This window comes from Microcebus murinus, chromosome 9 (assembly GCF_040939455.1).
Source record: "Microcebus murinus isolate Inina chromosome 9, M.murinus_Inina_mat1.0, whole genome shotgun sequence".
NCBI lineage: Eukaryota > Metazoa > Chordata > Mammalia > Primates > Cheirogaleidae > Microcebus > Microcebus murinus.
In genome coordinates, this window is record NC_134112.1 from 67,863,987 (window position 1) to 67,886,498 (window position 22,512).

At 37.2% G+C, this 22,512-nt stretch overlaps 1 protein-coding gene across 3 annotated transcripts in view; it reads right to left on the reverse strand.

Moving 5' to 3' along the window:
• Positions 1-8,447, reverse strand: part of TMEM168 (transmembrane protein 168) — a 31,592-nt gene extending 23,145 nt beyond the window's left edge. The window contains exons 1-3 of one of the 3 annotated variants that reach the window (XM_012736155.3): positions 8,197-8,447; positions 7,645-7,733; positions 1,707-2,953 (exon numbers count right to left, since the gene is read on the reverse strand). In XM_012736155.3, coding sequence (XP_012591609.1) covers positions 1,707-2,831 — 1,125 coding nt within the window. In that variant the 5' untranslated portion in view covers positions 2,832-2,953; positions 7,645-7,733; positions 8,197-8,447. The other 2 variants (XM_012736154.3, XM_076006554.1) reach the window with 2 other exon arrangements.
• Between the last annotated feature and the right edge of the window lie 14,065 nt (positions 8,448-22,512).

Genomic DNA, 22,512 nt, shown 5'->3' on the forward strand with positions numbered 1-22,512 from the left:
AAATAAAAAAGATAAGCCACAAACTGGGAGAAAACATTTCCAAATCCTTTATCTAATGAAGTGATAAAGGGCTTATATCCAGAATATATAAAGAACTTTTAAAAATCAAGACAAATGACCAAATTTGAAAATGAGCAAAAGATTTAAATATTAAATTAAAGATTAAATATTAAATATTTTGTTCAAAAACAAAAAAGTAAATGGCTCATACATGAAAAAATGTTCAACATCATTAGTCATTAGAGATATGTAAATTAAAACCACAATGAGATATTACTCCACACCTAAACTGAGGGATCAACTTTAGGGAAAAGTAAAATAGAAGGTGAGAATCTAGAAATTGATTCTCTTAAAATTATCTTTGCTGATACACTCCTTGGAAAACTTTTGTGTACCTCCCATGGTATACATACTGTACTTGAAGACCAATGGTATAAGAAAAAAAGAATTTGGTGACCAAGAAAATATTTGGTTAACAGAATTTGTCCTGGAATGGCATTCAGCATGAATGAGGCTGACTTGGAAAAGAAAAAGTAGTTAGGCCTAGGAAAGAAGCTAGCAGGAAGAGGAGATGCAAAGATGAGGGAGAACTCTTGCTAGAGTTTGTGACATCATCATCATAATTCTGATAGTCCCTAGCACTGGCAACTAGAGCAAAGTGAAGGCAATATCCTCTGGCAACACCCAAAATGTTTTCATCATCTGCTTGACTTCCACACCAGCTCCCTGCCACAGCCCAAACTGACTTAGAAAGCATCATGCCCAGGCAAGTCTCCACATCTCCCACTTGAAACACTTCTAGAAATCACTTCGTAGCAACAAACCGGTATAAGGCAGAGAACTACACCAAGCAGGGCTGACCGTCCTTTACGCCCCATAATGCAGCCTGATGTATGCAGATCACAGCATTTGTCACACTATAATCATAATTTCATGTTTACATTCCAGTCTCTTCCTTGTCCCACAGGAAACTGTGCCTTCTTTAAGAACAGAGACATCTTGAGATCTTCAGCACCCAGTATGGTGCATGGCACATAGTACATAAATATTCAGTAAGTGGAAGACTGGGTTTGTGAATACTGTAGATACAAACTCTAGACCGTACAGTCTGAAAGTCTTTGTCTACAAGAACCTTTTTTTAAACATTTGTGCACAGCAAATATACTGCAAAACCCATTTTTTTTTCTTAGAGTCTCTATAATTCGGAACCTGATAACGTTGTTATATATCTAATCACCTTTTATATAAAATCTTCAGGGACATGACTACATAAAAAAAAATGTGCTGTGGCCAGACAAGGGACTAGATAGAAGTTAGGTGACCTTGTTCTCCTAGTACCAGTGACTTTGGATGTGTCTTCCCTGGCTTACAGTTTCCTCATGGGTAAAATGAAAGGATCAAAGTACAATCTCTAAATATTCTCCAAATGCTAGTATTCTGAGAATCTTTATAAGTGTTTCACTAATGAACAATTAGGAAGTGGGAGGCATATTCTTAACATTTTGGTACCTCTTTGCTAGATATCAAACTAAATTATTACGTCAAAATGCAGTCAGTGCTTCAATTCCATGAACAAAATTAAGTAACAGCCAATAAGGAATCTCTTTCTCAAATCAGGAACTTGACCATACAATTCTAATTTCCATTCTTAAAGCTAGATTTTATCACATATAGGCATTGACATAATAGACAAACCATAAGCTTACCTGCCAGGAAACCGCTCCCAAAATCGCTGTTGCAAGAAGACTGAAAAAAACCAACTGCTCTGAAATTAAGCAAAAATGACGCATCCCTTTGGATGCCATTATTCTATCAAGGCTATTATCTGCCCTGTGGGTAAAATATACTTTATGGCAGTCATTTAATTTGGTGTGGAATCCCCAAAGAGTTAAAAGAAAAATAATATGGCAAATCATCCAGAAAATTCCAAAAAAGGAAAAGCCTGGTATTACAAAATACCAGAGATGAGTGTCTCTAAGTTTAAATGCTGAAAGAATAAAAAACATAAGTTCAATCATTCCAGTGAAAACAACTGAAAGTCTTCTGCAAATTCTACCACGGTACAAAAAGGGTTTCCACCTTTCAGTTACTGAAAGTCCACTAAAATAAATGTCAAGGAAAGGATCAGTTATCAGGCAAATAAAAAAACATGCAAAAGCAATTGGATTTTTGGGAGTCTCCAATGAGGAAAAAAATAACAAGACTGCAAAAATAACTAAGTTTGGAATAGCTAGGAAAGACTTCATTCTCAGGTCAATAATCAGCATGGCCAAGGCTACAACAAGTAAAATGACACTCAGAGACTTTTCCACCAACATAGTTGTGCTGGCAATAGCAAATCCAACAAGTTCCAGAAATTCAACTGTGGTTAGTAAAGTGGGTCGATGACGGACATAACCAGAAATTCTCTCCACCAGAGAGCACAATATCCTTAATACTATGGAAGTTAAAAGCAAATACTTGGTTGATTCTTCTTTCACATCATTTTTAAAGGATGAATTATCAAGAAAACATAGGAGGCCAAGCAAGAATCCAAACCAAAGATTGGAGAGGCTTAAACTTGCTGCTTCCATTGAAAAATAATAATAGAGTATGCTGGCAATTCCAAGGACAAAAAGGCCAAGAATAAAAATTACCAAAATTAAGGAATTTGCTGTTTTTTCCCATCTTACATACAGACCTAAGCATATAGCAACCAGTAAGTTGATTCTGGCTAAGTAGCCAAGATATCTCACTGAAGAATGCATGTTCACTTCTCTATTTACTTCTTCCAGTCTTGTCATTGCTAAATAGAGACAATGACTAAAGCAATAACGCAGTGATTTACACATGTAATCGCAATTTAGGCTTTCCCCCCACGTTACAAAAACTGCTGGTATTCATTCAACAAATCCAATGTATCCGTAAATCCTATTTCAACATCTTCTCAGGTGGAAATTTTCTTTAAAGTGATCTAAAAAGAGAAAAAACATTTGAGTGTTAACTTCTGGTCATTTATATGTGTCTTCTTTATACAAAATAATTGAAAAATAAAGGTTCTTTTGAAATCCAGTTTAAAAACTGATTTGCACATACCTTAATAGTTACCGTTTCTAGATTACAAACTTGGCAGTTTATCCAAAAGAAAATGGCTGTACTTTTTAAAAAGAATTTTTTATTTTATATTATATATCTTTATAGGGTACATGTGATGTTTTGATACAGGCATACACTGTGAATTAATGAAATCAGGATAATTGGGGTATCTGTCACCTCAGGCATTTAACATTTCTTGTGTTAGGAACATTCCAAGTCCATTCTTTTAGTTTAAAGTATACCCTCACTTATTATTGATAACAGTCACTCTGTTGTGCTATCAAATATTGTTCATTCTAACTAACTATATTTTTGCACCCATTTACCATCGCTAATTTATCCCCAACTCCCTACTACCCTCCTTATCCTCTGGTGACCATTATTCTACTCTTGGTCTCCATGAGATCAATTGTTTTTAATATTTAGCTCCCACATGAGTGAGAACATGCTAGATTTGTCTTTCAGTGCTTGTCTGTTTTCACTTAATATAATGATATCTAGTTCCATCCATGTTGTTTCAAATGGCAGGATTTCATTTTTTGTGCCCATCTAACATTCCATTGTGAATATGTACCACAATTTCTTTATCCATTCAACCATTAATGGACACTTAGGTTGATTCCATATCTTGGTTATTGTAAACAGTGCTGCAATAAACATAGGAGGGAAGATATCTTCTTGATATACTGAATTCCACCCTTTGGATATATACACAGCAGTGGGATTGCTGAGTCATATTTTTAGTTTTGTGAGGAATTTTCATACTGTTTTCCATAGTTGGGTACACTAATTTACATTCCCACTCACAGTATATGAGGGCTCCCCTTTTTCCACATCCTTGTCAGTGCTCAGTATTGCCTGTTTTTTTGATAAAAGCTATTTTAAATGGGCTGAAATGATATCTCATTGTAGTTTCAATTTGCAATTCTCTGATGACTAATAATGTTGAACATTTTTTCATATATCTGTTGGCCATTCGTCTTCTTTTGAGAAATGTCTATTCAGATCCTTTGCCCAGTTTTAATTGGATTATTTTATTTTTTCTGTCGAGTTGCTGGAGCTCCTTAGATATTAGCTGTGCTTTCTACCCATCATAACCAAGGCTACGTAACTGAATCACCATCAACTGAACTGTTCTTCCAGAGATAGTAAAAAATTCACCTAATCCATTCTTATTCCAATATCTAGTTTTTCAACATGCAAATGTGAGATGTTCGATTTAGCTTATATTGCAGCAGATGGTTTTGCCACAATGAAAAGCTCTACTAAGCTCCTAAAGGTAATGAGGGACTTCACCATTACCTCTAATTTGAAAAACACCAGTATATAGTAATAGCAACCATTCTACCTGTCAAAAATGTCATGTCTTTTTTATAAGGAAGCTCTAAAATGTTATAAAATCTTAGTGTTTACATTGTTTAATAAAGTTACTGGAAGTAAAGTTTAACTATATTTAAAGTTACTCAGTCCCTAAAGTTGAACCATAATTCTCTCTGTACTTTCACCTCTATTAAATTACTTTATCTAACTTTCCAAATCTAAACACTATCTCTATAGTAAACCAATTCTTGAACTTCCTAGTCAAAATTGAAAAACTGGAATGTTAACTAACAGTAATTGTAAAATGAAGGACTTTTAAATTCTATGAACAATTATTTGTTAGAGTTAAAAATATTTGTTATTTCAACTGTAAAGCCCCCACATGTTGCACCTAAAACATGACAATGGTCAAAAAATGATTTAACAATCTATTAGATAATTCTTCAAAATTTCCTAGTATACTGTTTCAGAAGAACTAATCTATTGCAATGGCTCTTGGTTACTCTGAATACTTGAGAACTCAAATCAAATATTCAAAAAGTAACTGGTTTATGATCAGCTTACTTATACTTTCTTAATAGCAGTACACTAAAAGACCCAACAAAAACATGAGATAACCTGAAATTAATCTTTGGTACCCATTTGGCTGAAGAAAAATGTCACTAAAGCAACCTTAGGGTTTCTTGGAGATTGCAAGTAGTATGAATTCTATTTCTGTACTTTTTTTCTTTTTTGCATACAAGCCAATATAAATAATTCTACTTCTGTATGTATAACAAGCATATTTTTTTCAACTAAATCTAATTTAGTATTCTAATTTTCCTCAATTACATTTTTATTCAATCATTTATTTTATATACCACACATGTTAAAGAAGATGTCTTCCTTTAGTATATTTTGGTTTATCTTTTTAAGTGTGAGAAACGTATAAAATCTGCAATGCACTGAGGTTTTTTTTTTTTAAACATCACTGTTTTATGTTATACAATCATTCAACAAACATGTTAGAATATATATCTTCAGGGGTTGATGGTACAGTCTAGACTCAGACTACTGAATACTGCTGGAGAGAAAAAAAAAAATCATACACTAGGCTAAATGGTGCCACCATAAATTCATGAGATGTCCTTCTGTGTTTCCCTGACCAACACTCTTTCCCATTCTCTGTGACTATTCAAATCTCTCTTTCCTCTCCTCAAATCTCTGATACCCACTTTCCACTATATTCTCACCAGATTACTCTGCCTTTTACAGAGTCATCAGAAGGGAGCTCACTTAAATTTCCAACACTACCAACCTACCTCTACCTACATGCCCGGATACAGGGAAAGAAAGGTGTCCCTTCCCTACCTAAAGCTAAATCTTTTGGCCATACTGTGTATCTCTTTCCTTCTGCCTCTTCCATCACACACCTTCCTCTCTCTTTAAATTCTCACTTTTATCCACTAACACTTAAACCTTTGTAAATCTGTTTGTTTAAAGTGCAAAAAGAATAAACAAATAAAACAAATTATCCTTGTTCATCTCCAATCTCCTCCACCAAGTTCAAATCTTCTGTCCTCATTTTGACAGCTAATATTTAGTTGCTTCCCTTCTTACCCACTCACTGTTCAAACCACTAAATGGTGGTTCCCACCACACAACTGTTCTGCCAAGTTCTAAAATGGCTTGTAAATTCCTAAATCCAACAGGTACTTTTCATTTTGACATTGTCAATGACTCATCTTCTGAACTCTTTCCTTTCTTTGGCATCCCAAAACTAAGTCTCCAGATTTTCTTCATAACTCATTGGTTTCTCTTCCTCAGTCTCCTTGAATGCTCTTCATTCTCAACACATCCTTTGGATGTTTAATCCCAAGTCTAGGCTTTTCTCTCACTATATACTGTCTCTGAGCAATCTCATTTATTTCCATGTCTTCAATTATTATCTCTCTATCTGAATGCACAATACATTTACCTATAGAAATAGAAGCACCAGTTACACTGTCAACAGAGGTAAAAACCTGGAAACAAAAATGGAAACATGTGAAAAACTTAAAGTGCAGTACGTAGCATGCAATATATGCAGTTACCTTCCTACGGGCAAAAAACCAACATGGCAAATAATTGTTTTTAAATGGCTAATTTACAAAAGTCTTTCCCCATTCTGACCTCTTTCAAAAAAACACCCTGAATCAGAGAGTAGCACAAAAAAGCATTATAAATCCTTTGCAACTACTGCCATCATTAACGATTCAATGGAAAATTACTCCAGCGGCAGATAAATGGAGCACAGAAGAGTCAGTCTACATATGGGAAAAGTTAACTAATCACTGCCAAGACTGATTATTTTATAAAACTCCACGTAGTACTCTAGCCCTCCTCCCTTCATCACCTACATTAATCCTCACCAAACTGTCTACTCTTCTTCCTGAACATCTTTTAAATGTTTCTATTTCTTATCCCCAAGATCCCCTCCCAATTTTGGCCACCATTGTCTTATGTTGAATATTACCCCATATCTGCTTGCCCTTCTCTAAGAAGTGTCCTTTTTAAAACCAAAATTTATCAAGTCTCTCTACTATGTAAGATGTTCCAATAGTTTCCCATCAACTTTAGCAATAAAGTCTAAACTCTTACAATGCCTCATAAAGTGCTCCACGTTGGACCTGAATAACTCTTCTGCTTCATCTGTTACTATTGTTCCTTTCAGTTTGTATTCCAGCCCTACTGATCTTTCAATTCCAAACTGTACAAAATGCTATTCCCTCTCCAGGCACACTCCTTTCCCTCTTCCTGGCCCCTCCCAGTCTTTACATCTGGTTGACTCCTACTTCTCAGTTCTCAGCTTACATCCTTTTCTGAGAGCGATTACGCCTGACCCCATTGGATGATCTCTGTACTTCCTCTATAATAGAAAAATATTCATCCTCACTTAATTAGTGTCTGCATTTCCCACTAGAACACAAGGTCTCTGAGGGCTAGTCTTCAAAACTTTATATCCAGTGTGTATAGCAGAAAGTCTAACATGAAGTAGGTATTCAACAAATACTTGTTGAAAAATTAAAGACCACTATAGAAATAACTACACTTAACAACAGTAGTTGCCTTAATGCACAAAGAGAATAATTTGTCTAATATCCTACAGTTTATAAGCAGTAGAGCTCTGGCAGATTCCTTAAATGTTTGTTTCTCTCTCGGTCTTAGGCTGACCTTCACTTAATTCACCCAAATTTCTCCAAACCAGTAAATTCTTTCCCCCAGTCCTACCTCTAGGAAGTGGCTTTAAGACACATTGTAAACGTTTGCATCATCTTTCACTCAGAAACTATTTCTGTCCCATCGAGAAGTGTCAAAAGCTGAAAGAACCACACAGACAAGTCAGGGTCGGGTAAGGGTCAGGGTCAGGGCTTGGTTCTATGAGTTCAAGATAACTCTTTGGGCCCATCTTATACAATGAAAATGGCACCTTGAGTATTAAACTCCTCAGCAATAGGGTAGCAACAGTAACTTCTTTCCCGTTTGGCCTCCTAGCGAGATGTGGGAGGCCGGACAAGGAGACTGGCTGTTGCCCACCAGCTCACTTCGGAAGAACGCGACCACAATGTGGAGTCCAGTCCAGGGGAAACCGTTGAGGGATATGGAGACGCCCCTACACCCTCCATTCTTCACCCGCCACCCTCATCTCCTCCACCGGCAGGTATCCTACTCCCGTCCTGGGAAGCCGGCTGGGCGGAGCTTGGGGTCCGGACCACGCGGAGCCCTGGGCGGTGTCTGTGCCCAGATCTCGCCGCCCCGCCATCCACCCCATGGCCCCCCTACCTGACTCGGCCGTGGTTACCAACGCGCGCTCAATCCTCGGAGTCTGTTCCGAGCTAACACGGTAAAGGGGCTGGTGAGGTTAGGGCTGAGCCTGTGATTCAGAACGGGAAGGTGGCACGCCAGAGGGAGCAAGGGCTCGAAACCATGCGCACTAGTAAAGGCCAGTCTCGGTAAAAACTTTCTCCGTTGCCGGCCCGGCCACGGCCGCCATGTTTCCGTCGCCGAATCCGCGACGGTACGGAACGCCGCCGGGGCCAAACCGCGCGGCGCGCGTCGTTCGCGAGGCCCGGCCCCTTCCCCGCCCAAACCGGCCGCCAACGCAGGTGCACCCGCCTCTGCGCGAGCTCCAACAGCCCCACCTAAGCCGCCACGCTAGCTGGAGCGAACGTCGTCTCCCGGGATGTAGAGTCCCCAGCGGAGAACAGGGAGCGGGAAGACCACCAAGGATTAGGCTGACTGTGCCCATCAAGCATCTAGGACACCGCCTCATGCTGGACCGAAACTGGGGCGGGATGGCCATGCTTGCTTGGACTGTAAATACTGCGGGAGGCGTTACTGCTCTTTAATATATATGGCATAATATATGGCTTTGTGTCCACTGCAGCTAAAGCTTAAGCTCCTTAGGCCCGCCTTCAAAGCCCTTCTCGTCAGGCCCCTGCCTGCTTTTCTAATTAAATCTGCTATTAGCCCAAAGCCACCCTTAACTCTCCCTGGCCTGGCCTGTTTCATCCCCCCTCTTCTTCCCTGGCCCTTAAACGTCTCCCATCTCACATCCTGAGGGCCCTTCAGACTGTACTCTGAACGCACTGAATAAACGTTTGCGAGGTTGTTGTGAATATTTAATGAAACAATATTTTTTTCTGGTGTACATAGGCCCTCGAAAAGTGTGGGTTCCTCTTCCCTTTCCAAGTAGTCCTCCCTGCCTGCTTTCTGTCCCCATCATCGTTTTCTACTTCTTGTATCTCTCGGAGAGCTCAAATAATCTCTGAGCCTCGGTTTTCTCTTCTGTAAATGGGATGCTGATGACACCAACTTTACATGGTGGTTGTATGGACTAGATGAGATGATATATGTAAAAAAAAAAAAATACCTTAAACCTTCAGATGGCTTATCCCCTTAGGATAAACAAATTTTGTAGCCTGGCCCCTTTATACCTCCAGCTTGAACTCACCACACATCCCAGCTCTGTACCACCCTTCCCTTTCATTTCCTCACATTCAGGGGACATTCTGTCCACTGTTAAATCAGTTTAGCATAATGCCTGATACGTAGCTGGCATTTAAATATTTGTAAAATAATAATATATAATAGGCCCTCAATCACTAGTTCTCTCACTGTGTATTAATATCGGCTATATATTTTTCCTATCTTCCCTAATAGAGTGAATTTCTTCATTGTCATTTGACAAATGTTGGGGGTTGGTGTCGGCAGCACATCTATCCGGTGGAACGACTCTTAGGTTCTGCATATGTAGATGAAAAGTTTGAGTTTAGACTCCAAGTTCTAAATGCAGTCACTACCCAGCTCCCAAATCTGTAACTCTCATTCTCTGGGTGTAACACCAGTGTCACATTTCCAACTACCTGCTAGGTGTTTCTAGTCAAATATATTGTCATTACTTCTAGTTCAACTTGCCTTTAGTAACTTTTTTTTGTGCCCACCATCAGAACCCTGTTCCCATGTTTGTGGAATTCCCCATCTTAGGAGTCTAGTGCAGAAATGCCAAATACTTGCTCAATCATGTGTGCCAATTGAAAGCTAATGACTCAAAAAAGCAGGCATAGAAAGCTGTATTCCTTGGGTGAATGCAAGAGTGTAGCAAGGTAAGCTCCTGGGACAGTAGTGAGAATGGTACTTGTGGTAACATTTGTGGACAACCCCAGAGCCCTCTTCCAATCAGTTTTGTAGCCTCTTTTAGTGCCTATGTGAATTTCGGTGTAGCCTCTTACAGACTCTGTGTACTATATAGCCACTTGTAGTTTCTGGCCATGCAGATCCAAGCTTCCATTTCCAGCATTCCTATGAGCTGCCCAATATCCTCTGATAGAGTTTTCTCATTAAATCAACTACAGCTGTTTCTGTTGCTTAGCAATAACACCCCTTTTAAAACAGTGGTTTTTCATCTTCTTGCTCAAAGATGATCCACTGCCTTATGACCCTAAAACCATTTCTGATGCTTGCTATCTTGTCCTTATACCTTAGAAAACTTCAGCGAGATGTGTATATGTTTGAAAGTTAACTTTAATCTGCACAGAAAGACACTAATCAAGAATCTTTACTACAGAGTTGGATACCCAAATGCTTCCAATATCACTATGTAAATCTGCACTAGAGGTATGTTCATTAGCATAAAGGGTTAGAAAGAATTTTTCATTGTGGAAATGAGGTGTTCAAGATATGTGGCTATCTAGAATATTGTACAGGTACCTTTTCTCTTGCATAAATGTATAAAAATCTGCTGAGTCTAGCAGGCTGACACTTTCAGCATGACTCCCTGAGTCTTGATTGCTGTTTAGTACTTTGCCAAAAAGTACTGTTAGTGTACTGTTTTAGTGCCTGCTTGATGATAAAATGAACAGTAGTGTTAAGTCTGAGACTTTCTTTCATTGTAGGATACCACTTAGTAGCAAGGGAGGAGACAGGTTGTACTCATCAGTTGGTAGTTATTGAAGGCTACCAGTATTTACCAAAAGAATATGACAATTATTTAATATCAACTATTGTTCATTTTCATACACTATATTTCTTGCATTTATCATTTCTTGTCAACTTCTATTGCCTTTATACTAGTTGAGTTCCTAACACCTGAATTACTTCAGTAACCTCCTCTATGCTGGTCATCTTGACCTCACCCAAGTCAAATCCATTACACTGGCCTTTGGCTGTTAGTCTCAGAGCACCACTCTTTGTCACTGGGGATTAAAACCAGTCACTTCTACAGGCTACAGGATAAAGTCCAAACTCAGTGTGGTACCCGAGGCCCTCTAGGACCTGATCTAAATCTCTCATTGTCTGGTGCTATATATCCTGAACTTAGAAGTGTCAGGATCAGTTCCTGGCATCTGGCAGGTCCACAGCCAAACATCTGGATATAAAACACCTACATGGGAACCATTTCAGTGATAGGAGACTTCAGGCTGTGGTTATTGATGACAGTGTAATGATCCTAATAGCTGGAACATTCATTCTTCAACATCTGTTCTTATGCATGCAAGGTCTGTGTGATCCAGGCCAGGAATCTCACCCAGAGAAGTTATTTCAGGCTAGGAACACCTGTTAAAAATATCATGATAATAAACAATCAATAAAAGGAAGAGAAAGCAGCACCCATCACAGCCATACTGGCTGACCCTATTCTAGTCCTCTGTGGCAGGGAGTCACAGATGAATCCTACAGTATTTCTTATGTTCTCTCTTGCTTTCTCCTCCTACTGCTTTCATTTCTTCTAGAGCTAAACTAACAGTTTCTACATAGACAATCTGCTGTGCCTACTCGCTTGTTATTTCTATGTAACAAATGAGTACTTTCACCTCTATTATATAATCCAATCTTCACAAAAACCTAATGATACAAATATTTTTATCACCATTTTACAAATAAAGTAACCAGGGTCCAGAGGTACTACATTGCTCCAGGCCCTCATAACTGTCTAGAAGCAAGGACTTAAACCTCAGTCTTTTGGCTTTAAGTTCTGGACCATGAAGCACAGCTTTCTAAATATCATCTCCCCTCTGTGGGAAATGAAGTATTTCCTTCTCATTACTGTTGTTTACAGTAAGCAGGAAAAAGTTTATAGAGTTCAGTCTTGGCTATATCTTAGAATCATCTGGATGATCTACCACACTAGGCATAGTCCAGCTCAATTAAATTAGAGTCTCTGGAATGAGCCTGAGTGAGTGAGTGAGAGAGAGAGAGAGAGAGAGAGTGTGTGTGTGTGTGTGTGTGTGTGTGTGTGTGTGTGTGTGTGTGTGTGTTTTAAAGCCTCCCTTTCCTCCGCTTCCCACCTCGAGTGAATCTAATGCAGGGGTCCTCAAACTTTTTAAACAGGGGGCCAGTTCACCGTCCCTTAGACCGTTGGAGGGCCGTTGGCGAGTACGGCGCACATTCCACACATGCGCACTGTGGGCCCAGGATGAGCAGGCTGCTAAGCAGGACAGGCAGTGATGGCAAAAGCACTTGGCAGGCCGGATAAATGTCCTCTGTGGGCCACATGTGGCCATGGGCCATAGTTTGATGATGCCTGATCTAATGTAAAGCAAGTGTTGAGAACCACTAAGTTATTACCTTCATTAATACAGTGGTTCTCCAAGTGTGGCCCCCGGACCAACTGCATCAACATCACCTGGGAACTAGTTAGAAATGCAAATTACAAGCCTTACTCCCAGATCTACTGAATCAGAAACTCTAAGGGTAGATCCTAGATTTTATGATTAAATTCAGATGACTCTAAGTGTCTTAATAAAAGTTTATTTCTCTCTCCTGTAAAGCAATCTTGAAGTAGGTGTTCCAGAACAGATGTGTTCCTCTTTGGTGTTACAGATCCTGATATCTTATTTCAAGTAACCCTGCCATTCTCAAGATGACTTCTTCCTCATAGCCCAAGATGGCTGCCCAATCTCCAGCTATTATTTCTAAATTCCAATCAGGAACAGGGGAGTGCACTTCCCCCTCTCCTCACTTTAATGAAATTCCTTGGAAGTGAAATATGACACATCAGCTTATATCACATTGATCAGTGTTTAATATTTATAGAGTCTGGGAAAGGTGGTAATTTTGGGGGTGGCCACAGGCCCATCTAAAAATCAGAGTTCTCTTTCAAAGAAAGGAGGAGAATAAATATTGAATGACAATAAGCAGTCTTTGTCAAAGTTAACTTTGCTTTTTCCCTACATCCCAAATTCTTGTTTTACTTTTTTGTTTATAATTTTTAATCATGGGTACATAATTGTATATATTTATGGGGTGCATGTGATGTTTTGATATAGGTATACACTGTGTAATCATCAAACCAGGGTAGTTGGAATATCCATCACCTCTGGCATTAATCATTTCTTTGTGATAGGAACATTGCAATTCCACTCTTTTAGCTATTTTAAAGTATACCCTAACTTATTGTTGATTATAGTCACTTTGTTGTGCTACCAAATATTTTTCATGCCATCTAACTAAGTTTTTACACCCATTAACCCCCCCCCCTTTACCCCCTTGAACATTTCATTTATATTTCAAGCTGTCTGTGCGACAGAGCTCATTTTGGAAAATAACATTTTTTTGACTTATCCATGGTTTTACAAAATTTGCTCTAAAAAATTTGAAAGATAATCAGAAGCCAAAATGTGTGTTTGAAAGACTGAAGATGTACCTTCATAATAAAAATAAAACAAGAAGTGTCAAAGTGAAACGTCAGCGATATCAACTGTCAAACTTAGTACTTACAGAAATTGGATGTTTCATACTTAGTAATCTAAATAGTTTTAATTTGAATTTCTCTGATGACTAATAATGTTGAGCATTTTTCATATACCTGTTGGCGATGTGTATGCTTTCTTTTGAGACATGTCTATTCAGATCCTTTATCCGTATTTTAATCAGATTATTTGATTTTTCCAATCAAGTTATTAGACCTTGAATTTTTTATATGTTCTAGTTATTAACCTTTTCCTGTGTCAGATGTATAGTTTACAGATATTTTCTGCCAGTTAGTGGTTGTCTCTTCATGTTTTTGGTTGTTTCCTTTGCTGTGCAGAAGGTTTTTACCTTGGTTTGATCCCATTTGTGCATATTTACTTTAGTTGCTTGTGCTTTTGCAGTATAACTCCAGAAATATTTGCCCAGACCTATGTCCTGGAGCATTTCCTCATTTTATTTTATTAGTTTCAGGTCATAGCTTTAAGTCCTTAATCCATTTTGATTTGATATTTGTATAATATATGCCTAGAGATAGGGGTCTTGTCTCATTCTTCTGCATATAGATATCCAGTTTTCCCAGCACCATGTATTGAAGAGACTGTCCTTTCCCCACTGTATATTCTTGTCACCTTTGTTAAAAACAAGTTCACTATAGATGTGTGGATTTATTCCTGGGTATTTATTCTGTCCCATTGATCTGTATGTCTGTTTTTATGCCAGTACCATGCTGTTGTGGTTACTACAGCTCTGTAGTATAATTGAAATCAGGTAATATGATTCCTTCAGTTTTGTTCTTTTTGCTCAGAATGGCTATTCTAGGTCTTTTGTGGTTCCATATAAATTTCAGAATTATTTTTTCCATTTATGTGAAGAATTTCATTATTATTTTGATGGGGATTGCAGTAAATCTGTAGATTGCTTTGGGTAGCATGAACATTTTAACAATATTGATTCTTTCAATTCATGACAATGGAATATTTTCCCAATTTTTGGCCTCTTCAATTTCTCATATCAATGTTTTATGGTTTTCATTGTAGAGATCTTTTACTTCTTTGATTTAGTTTATTCCTAAGTATTTTATTTTATTGGTAGCTATTATAAATGGAATTACCTTCTTGGCTTCTTTTTCAGATTGTTCACTGTTGGCATATAGAAATGCTACTGGTTTTTGTATGTTGACTTTGTATTCTGCAACTTTACTAAATTTGTTTATCAGTTCTCATAGTTTTGGGGTGGAATCTTTAGGTTTCTCTAAATATAAGATCATATCCTCTGCAGACAAGGATAATTTGACTTCTTACTTTTCAATTTGGATGCCCTTTGTTTTTTTCTGTTGTCTGATTGCTCTAGCTAGAACTCCCAGTACTATGTTGAATAACAGTAGTGAAAGTAGGCTTACATTTTTTCCCCATTCAGTATGATACTAGCTGTGGTTTTGTCGTATATGGTTTTTATTGTGTTGAGGTATGTTCCTTCCATACCCAGTTTCTTGAGAGTTTTTCTTATGAAGGGGTGTTAAATTTTATCGATGCTTTTTCAGCATCAGCTGAAATGATCAAATGGTTTTTGCCCTCCATTCTGCTGATAAGATGTATCACATTGAATGATTTGTGTATGTTGAACCATACTTGCATCTGCAAGATAAATCTCACTTAATCATAACGAATAATCTTTTAAATGTGTGGTTGAATTCAACTTTGCTAATATTTTGTTGAGGATTTTAGTATCTATGCTCATCAGAGATACTGGCCTATAGTTTTCTTTTTTGTTGTGTCTTTGTCTGGTTTTGGTATCAGAGTGATATAGGCCTTGTAGAATGAGTTTGGGGATATCTCCTCCTCCTTCATTCTTTGGGAACAGTTTAAGTAGGATTGGTATTAGTTCTTTGAATGCTTGGTAGAATTCAGCAGTGAAGCCATTGGGTCCTGGGTTTTTCTTTGATGGGAGACTTTTTGTTACTGCTTTTATTTCATTACTTAATGTTGATTTATTCAGATTATGGATATTGTCCTGGTTCCGTCTTTGTAGGTTGTATACATCTATGAATTTATTCATTTCTTCTAGGTTTTCCACTTTATTGGCATACAGTTGCTCATAGCAGTCTTTAATGTCCCTTTGGATTTCTGCTGTATCTGTTGTAATGTCTCCTTTTTCATCTCTGATTTTATTTACTTGGGTCTTCTCTCTTTTTTTCTCAGAGTGGCTAAAAGTGTGTCAATTTTGTTTATCTTTTCATAGAACAACTTTTCATTTTGTTGATCCTTTGTATTTTTATGTTTAAATTTCATTTATTTATGCTCTGATCTGTATTATTTCTTCTACTAATTTTGGGTTTGGTTTGCTCTTGTTTTCCTAGTTTTTTAAGATGCATCATTAGCTTATTTATTTGAAGTTTCTCAACTCTTTTGATATAGGCACTTGTTTTCTATAAATTTAGTACCACTTTAACTGTATCTCATAAGATTTTGGTATGTTTTGTTTTTATTTTCATTTGTTTCAAAAATTTAAAAAAATTTTTTCTTAATCTCTTCATTCACCCACTGTTTTTTCAGAAACATATTGTTTAATTTCCATGTGCTTGTATCATTTCCCAAGTTCCTCTTGTTATTTTTAGTTTTATTCCATTGTAGTCAGAGAAAATACTTGATATGAGTTCACATTTTTTTTTTTTGAATTTTTTGAGATGTATTTTGTGCTCTAACATATGGTCTGTTCTTGAGAATGACCCATGTGCTAAGCAGAAAAATGTATTTTGCAGCTGTTGGATAAAATGTTCTATAAATATCTCCTAGGTCCATTTGTTCTACAGTGTAGCTTAAGTCTAATGTTTCTACTGATTTTCTGTCTGTATGATCTGTCCAATGCTAAACATGGGGTTTTGAGGACTCCAGCTATTATTGTCTTGGGGTTTCTCTTTCTCTTTAGCTCTAATAATACTTGCTTTGTATATCTGAGTGCTCCAGTATTAGGTGCATATATATTTACAGTTGTTATATCATCTTGGTGAACTGAAACCTTTATTGTTATATAATGACCTTCTTTGTCTCATTTTACAGCTTTTATCTTGATTCTATCTTATCTAATATAAGCATAGCTAGCTATTCCTGCTCTATTTTTACTTTCCATTTGCATGGAAAATTTTTTTCTATCCCTTTATTTTCAGTCTATGTGTGTATTTATAGGTGAAGTGAGTTACTTATAGGCAGCATATAGTTCTTATTTTTTTAATCCATTCAACCATTCTATGTCTTTTGATTGGAGAGTTTAGTCCATTTACATTAAATGTTATTATTGATAGGTAAGGACTTGCTACTGCCATGTTGTTATTTGATTTCTTGTTGTTTTATGGTCCTTCCCTCCCTCCTTCCTTCCTTCCTGTTTTCCTTTTTGTAAAAGTGGTTTTCTCTGGTAGTGTGATATAATTTCTTTCTTTTTATTTTATGTATTTCTGTTGTAGGTTTTCTGATTAGAGGTTACCATGAGGTTACCATGAGGCTTGCAAAAAACATAACCAATTATTTTAAACTAATGACAACTCTGCTTACAAAGAAAAAAGCAAAGAGAAAACTAAAAGAAATTCTGTACTTTAACTCCCTATACTCCCCACTTTTGGACTTTTTGTTGTTTCCATTTATATCTTTTTATCCTATCTATCTCTTAAAAAGTTCTTATAGTTACTGCTCTTGATAGGTTTGTCTTTTAATCTTCCTATGCAAGATATAAGTGGTTTACATACTTCAATTATAACAATAGACAGTGTTCTCTATTTGTCTCTGTACTTACTGTTACCAGTGAGTTTTATACCTTCAGATGATTTCTTATTGTTTATTAACATTCTTTTCTTTTAGATTGAAAAACTTCCTTAGCATTTCTTGTAGGGCAGGTCTGGTGTTGATGAAATCCCTCAGCTTTTGTTTGTCTGGGAAAGTCTATTTCTTCTTGTTTGAAGGATATCTTTGCAGGATATAATATTCTAGGATTAAGGTTTTTTTTTCCTTCAGCACTTTGAATATGTCATGCCACTTTCTCTTGGCCTTTGTAATGTTTCATTGCCAGAAGTATTAGAGCTCCTTTATATGCTACTTTTTTTTTTCCTTGCTTCCCTTAGAACCCTTTTTTATCTGTGACCTTTGGGAGTTTGATTATTAAATGCCTTGAGGTAGTCTTTTTTGGGTTAAATCTGCTTGGTGTTCTATGACCTTCTTGTACTTGCATATTGATATTTTTCTCTAGGTTTGGAAATTTCTCTGTATTATTTCCTTGAATAAGCTTTCTACCCCAACCTATGTCTACCTTTACTTTAAGGCCAATAACTCTTAGATTTTTCCCTTTGAGGTTATTTTCTAGGTCTTGCAGGCATGCTTTATTAATTCTAAGCTCACTAATTCTTTCTTCTGCTTGATCAATTATCCTGGTGAGAGACAGCATTTCCACTTTGTCAATTGAATTTTTCAGCTCCAGGGTTTCTGTTTGATTGGTTTTTATTATTATTATTATTTCAATCCCTTTGTTAAATTTCTCTGATAGGCTTTTGAACTCCTTCTCTGTGTTGTCTTGAAGTTCATTGAGCTACTTCAGAATAGCTATTTCAAATTCTCTATCTGAAAGGTGACCTATCACCATCACTTTGGGATTGGTCACTGGTATCTTATTTGGTTCATTGGAGGTTATGTTTTCCTGGATGTTCTTGATGCTCGTTGATGTTCATCAAATGTCCTGACATTGAACAGTTAGGTGTTTATTTTAATATTCACCCTCCGGGCTTGTTTGAACTCATCTTTCTTGAGAAGACTTTCTAGATATTAAAAGGGAATTGAGTGTCGTGATCTAAGTCTTTGGTGGTTGCAGCCATGTTATCACTAGTGGTGCCCCAAGCCCAGTAATGCTGTGAATCTTGCTGACTCCTGGTGGTATCACCTTGGTGGACTTGTGTAAGTAAGATACAGGGGAATTCCCTGGATTACTAGGTAAAGTCTCTCTTTTCCTTCACTTTTCACCAAAAGGAGTCTTGTTGTCTGTGCTGTGCTGCCTGGAGTTTGGGACGTGCTGATGTGAGTACTCCTCCATGGATACCAAAGCTGGGATTGTGCCAGATCACACCTGAAGCTAACACAGTCTCACCCAAAGCCTATGGTGACTACTGCCTGGTTACTGTTGATGTTTATTCAAGGCCCAACGGAGCTTTAGTCAGCAGGTAGACAATCCTGCCAGGACTGGGTTCTTCTGGCCCAGGGTGGGTCTAGAAATGCCCTCTAGGAGCTAATGCCTGAAATCAGGGGCTTTAGGAATCTGCTTGGTACTTTATTTTACTGTAGCTGAGCTGGTACCAAAGTTGCAAGACAAAGTTCTCTGTACTCTTCCCTTTCCTTTCCTCAAGCAAAAGGAGTCTCTCCCCAAGGTGTACTGCGTAGAGTTGGGGGAGGAGTGCTGCAGACATTTCCTTGGCCACTACTGCTGATGTCTTACTGGGTCACATGCACCCCAAATCCACTGGCTCCAAGCCCAGCAGAGCTGCAAGACTTGCCCAAGGACTGCAGTCCTTATGGCTGACTGCCTTTCAGATTTATTCCAGGCCCCAGGCTACTTAACATCAGCTGGTGGCGGAGCCAGCCAGAATTCAGGCTCCTCTGGCCTGGCCTGATCTAAATTCTCCCTTAGTGGGCTGGCAGAATTCTGCCCTGTGTTATGTTCCCCTGGGAGAGGGCAGTCCTGAGTTCCAATGCAAAGTCCAACAATCACTTCACTCTCCCTCCCATACTGTGTTTTCTACCCTCTTCAGTGCCTCTTTCCTTGATACAATGTTAAAACTGTGTACTATGGTTGCTCAACTGATTTTTGGTTCTTATAAAGGTGCTTCTTGTGTGTATAATTGTTCCTTTTGGTGCTCTTGTGGGGGATAATCACTGGAGGGTTTTATTCGGCCATCTTGCTCTGCCTCCTCTCTTCCCAAATTCTTAAGTGAGATAATAAGCATCATTACTGTTTGAACACTTTTGGACTACTACTCTAAGCGATGCATCTCATTTCACTAGCCTTTCCACTGAATAAATGATGACAAATATTTCTTCATATTGGCTGAAGCATGATTTAGTCAATTCTTTCCCTAATTTTGAGTATTTAGAATGTTTCAGTTTTTGCTATAGAAAATACTTGGGCACATTGCATTTGTGATATGTTGCATTTTGGATTATCATTTTGGAATGTAGATTCCTAGATAGGTTAAAGACCATAACATTTTTGAGACTCTTAATTCATACTGCTGATTCCTTTCCAGAAAGAAATTATTTTGTACTCCCACTGTAAGTGAACTACATTTTTGGCAGCAGAAATTTTGACTTTTTAAATTTTTTGCTAATTTTTATTTAACATTTTGAAAGTAATGCATTACTGTCTTCTTACAATCTAAAGATGTTGATGAAAAATCTGCTATCAATTTGATTTGTATTCCTTTCCAGGCAATCTGTCCTTTCTCTCTCTCAGCTTTTAGAAAATTATTTTTATCATAAATGTTCTAAAATTTCATTATGTTTAAGAAAACTCTATATTTTTATTTAGCAGTTTTATTTGGCAGTTCTTTGTATTACAGAATTCTAATCATTTTTAAATTCTGGAAAAATACTGGCCATAATTTTTTCCAGTATTTCCTTTGTTCCATTTTCTTTATTATGTTACCTGGAACTCCTATGTCTAACATATTTTTGAAAATTTATCTAAACTTTGTTTCTTAATGTTTCTTTTTCTTTTCTTATTTTTTTTTTTTTTGCTTCTATTTCTTTGTGCTGCTTTTTGGAAGAATTCCTCAGTATAATCTTACAGCTACTAAATTCTAGTCAGGCTATTATCTACCAAGAAGGGACAAATGACAATGCAGTAAAACAAGGTATGAATGGTTCTGTCTATAGATAATAAATTTTTATCTATTCCTTCCAGTGATTATTATACCTCATTTATTTATCTCATCTTACTACACTGGGAAGTCTGTTGGTTCAACACTGAATGGTTGTAGTGAGATTGGGCATCATGGTTCTTCTTTCTGCTTTTAATGCAAAACTTCTAATGTTTGTTCATTAAATTATGAGGTTTTCTATATGTTTCTGTAGATTACTTTTGTCATGTTAAGGAGGATTTGTTTTTCTATTAATCTGAGTAAGGGCTTATATATGAAAGTGTTAGATTGAATAAATGCTTTTTCCAGCATCCAGATGATCATTATGGGTTTTTTCTTTAATCTGTGTATATAGTGACTTACATTATTGCTTACCTGAATTCATTCTTAGAAGAAAAAGAATCCCTTTTGGTGATAATGAATTGTGTAATATTACATCCACTTTTTTTTTTTTCCCTAGTATTTCATTTAGTGTTTTTGCATTAATGGTTATAAGTGAAATTGACTTGTGGGTAGGCAGACTAATGGCCTCCCAGAGATGTCCTAATTCATGGAACCTGTGAATAGTTTACTTTACATGGCAAGCGAGACTTTACACACGTGATTTAGGTTAAAAATTTTGGAATAAAGAGATTATTTGGAGTATCCATATTAGCCCAATCTAATCACATAAGTACTTAAAAGGGGAAATACTTTTTCAGATGCAGTGAGAAAGAGAGAGAGAGTGAGAGATGTAATGACAGAGGAAGGTTCAGAGAGACACGATTTAAGACATTTGTGACATTGCTCATTTTAAAGATGCAGGAGGTGGGCCCTGAGCCAAGAAATTCAGGCAGTCTCTAGCTGGAAAAGACAAGGAAACCGATTCTTCCCTAAAGCATCCAGAAAAGAATGTAACTTGGCTTGTTTTTAGCCCAGTGAGACTCATGTTGGACTTCTGACATACAAAACTGTAAGATAATAAATTTGTGTGTTGTTTTTAGCCACTGAGTTTGTTACAACAGCAAAAGAAAATTAACACAGCCTGCAATTTTATCTGTGTGCTCTCCAAGTTTGGAAACAGAACTCCAGGTGAAAAAGGTTCCTTCTTTTTCAGTGCTTTGAAACAGACTTTAGGAAAAAAATCATTCATACAAGTGTGATAAAATTCACCAGTAAAACTGTCTTGTTCTCATACCTTTTTAAAGGAGATATTTGATGCTTTTTACAATTTCTCTACCTTTTTCTACCTTGTATTATTATCATTTTCATGTATTTATTTTGTCTCCCCTACTAAACTAGAAGCTTCTTGAAGCCATAATCTGTTTGATTTATCTTGGTATCCAACTCAATACCTAAAATAATCCCTTGCACACTATAATACAAACATTTATCATATGACTATCTTATTCAATTTTGCATCCTTACAGCACTGTTTTCTGTAATTTTAGTTTTTATTTATTGCCTTGTATTAATGCTAATGTATCTTTTTTAAGTTACATTGTTAGTACCTGAAGAGCAGAACACACATCTCCTGATTGTACCTAATCCTGTGTAATAGTGTAGTAATTAAGCCTCAGTTAGTGAATCAATATTGATTGAATGATGTAGACTAGTTAACTGTGTTTTATTTCGTAGCCACAAACTATATCCCTAATTTGAGCTAACTATCCCACAAATATTTATAAAAAGGGAACCACAAGGCACAATGATGAATCTGTGAAAATTCATTGTTACTCACAAACAACTCCAAGTATGTAATGTCCTATCAGGGTCCTCAAACTTTTTAAACATGGGGCCAGTTCACTGCCCCTCAGAGGGCCGGACTATAGTTTAAAAAAAAACTATGAACAAATTCCTATGCACACTGCACGTATCTTATTTTGAAGTAAGAAAACAAACAGGCAAAAACACCCGCATGTGGCCCGCAGGCCATAGTTTGATGTCTAAGTATTACTCTATATCTGTGGTCCCCAAACCCCCAGGCCTAGGCCTGGTACTGGTCCATGGCTTGTTAGGAACTAGGCTGTGCATCATCTCTG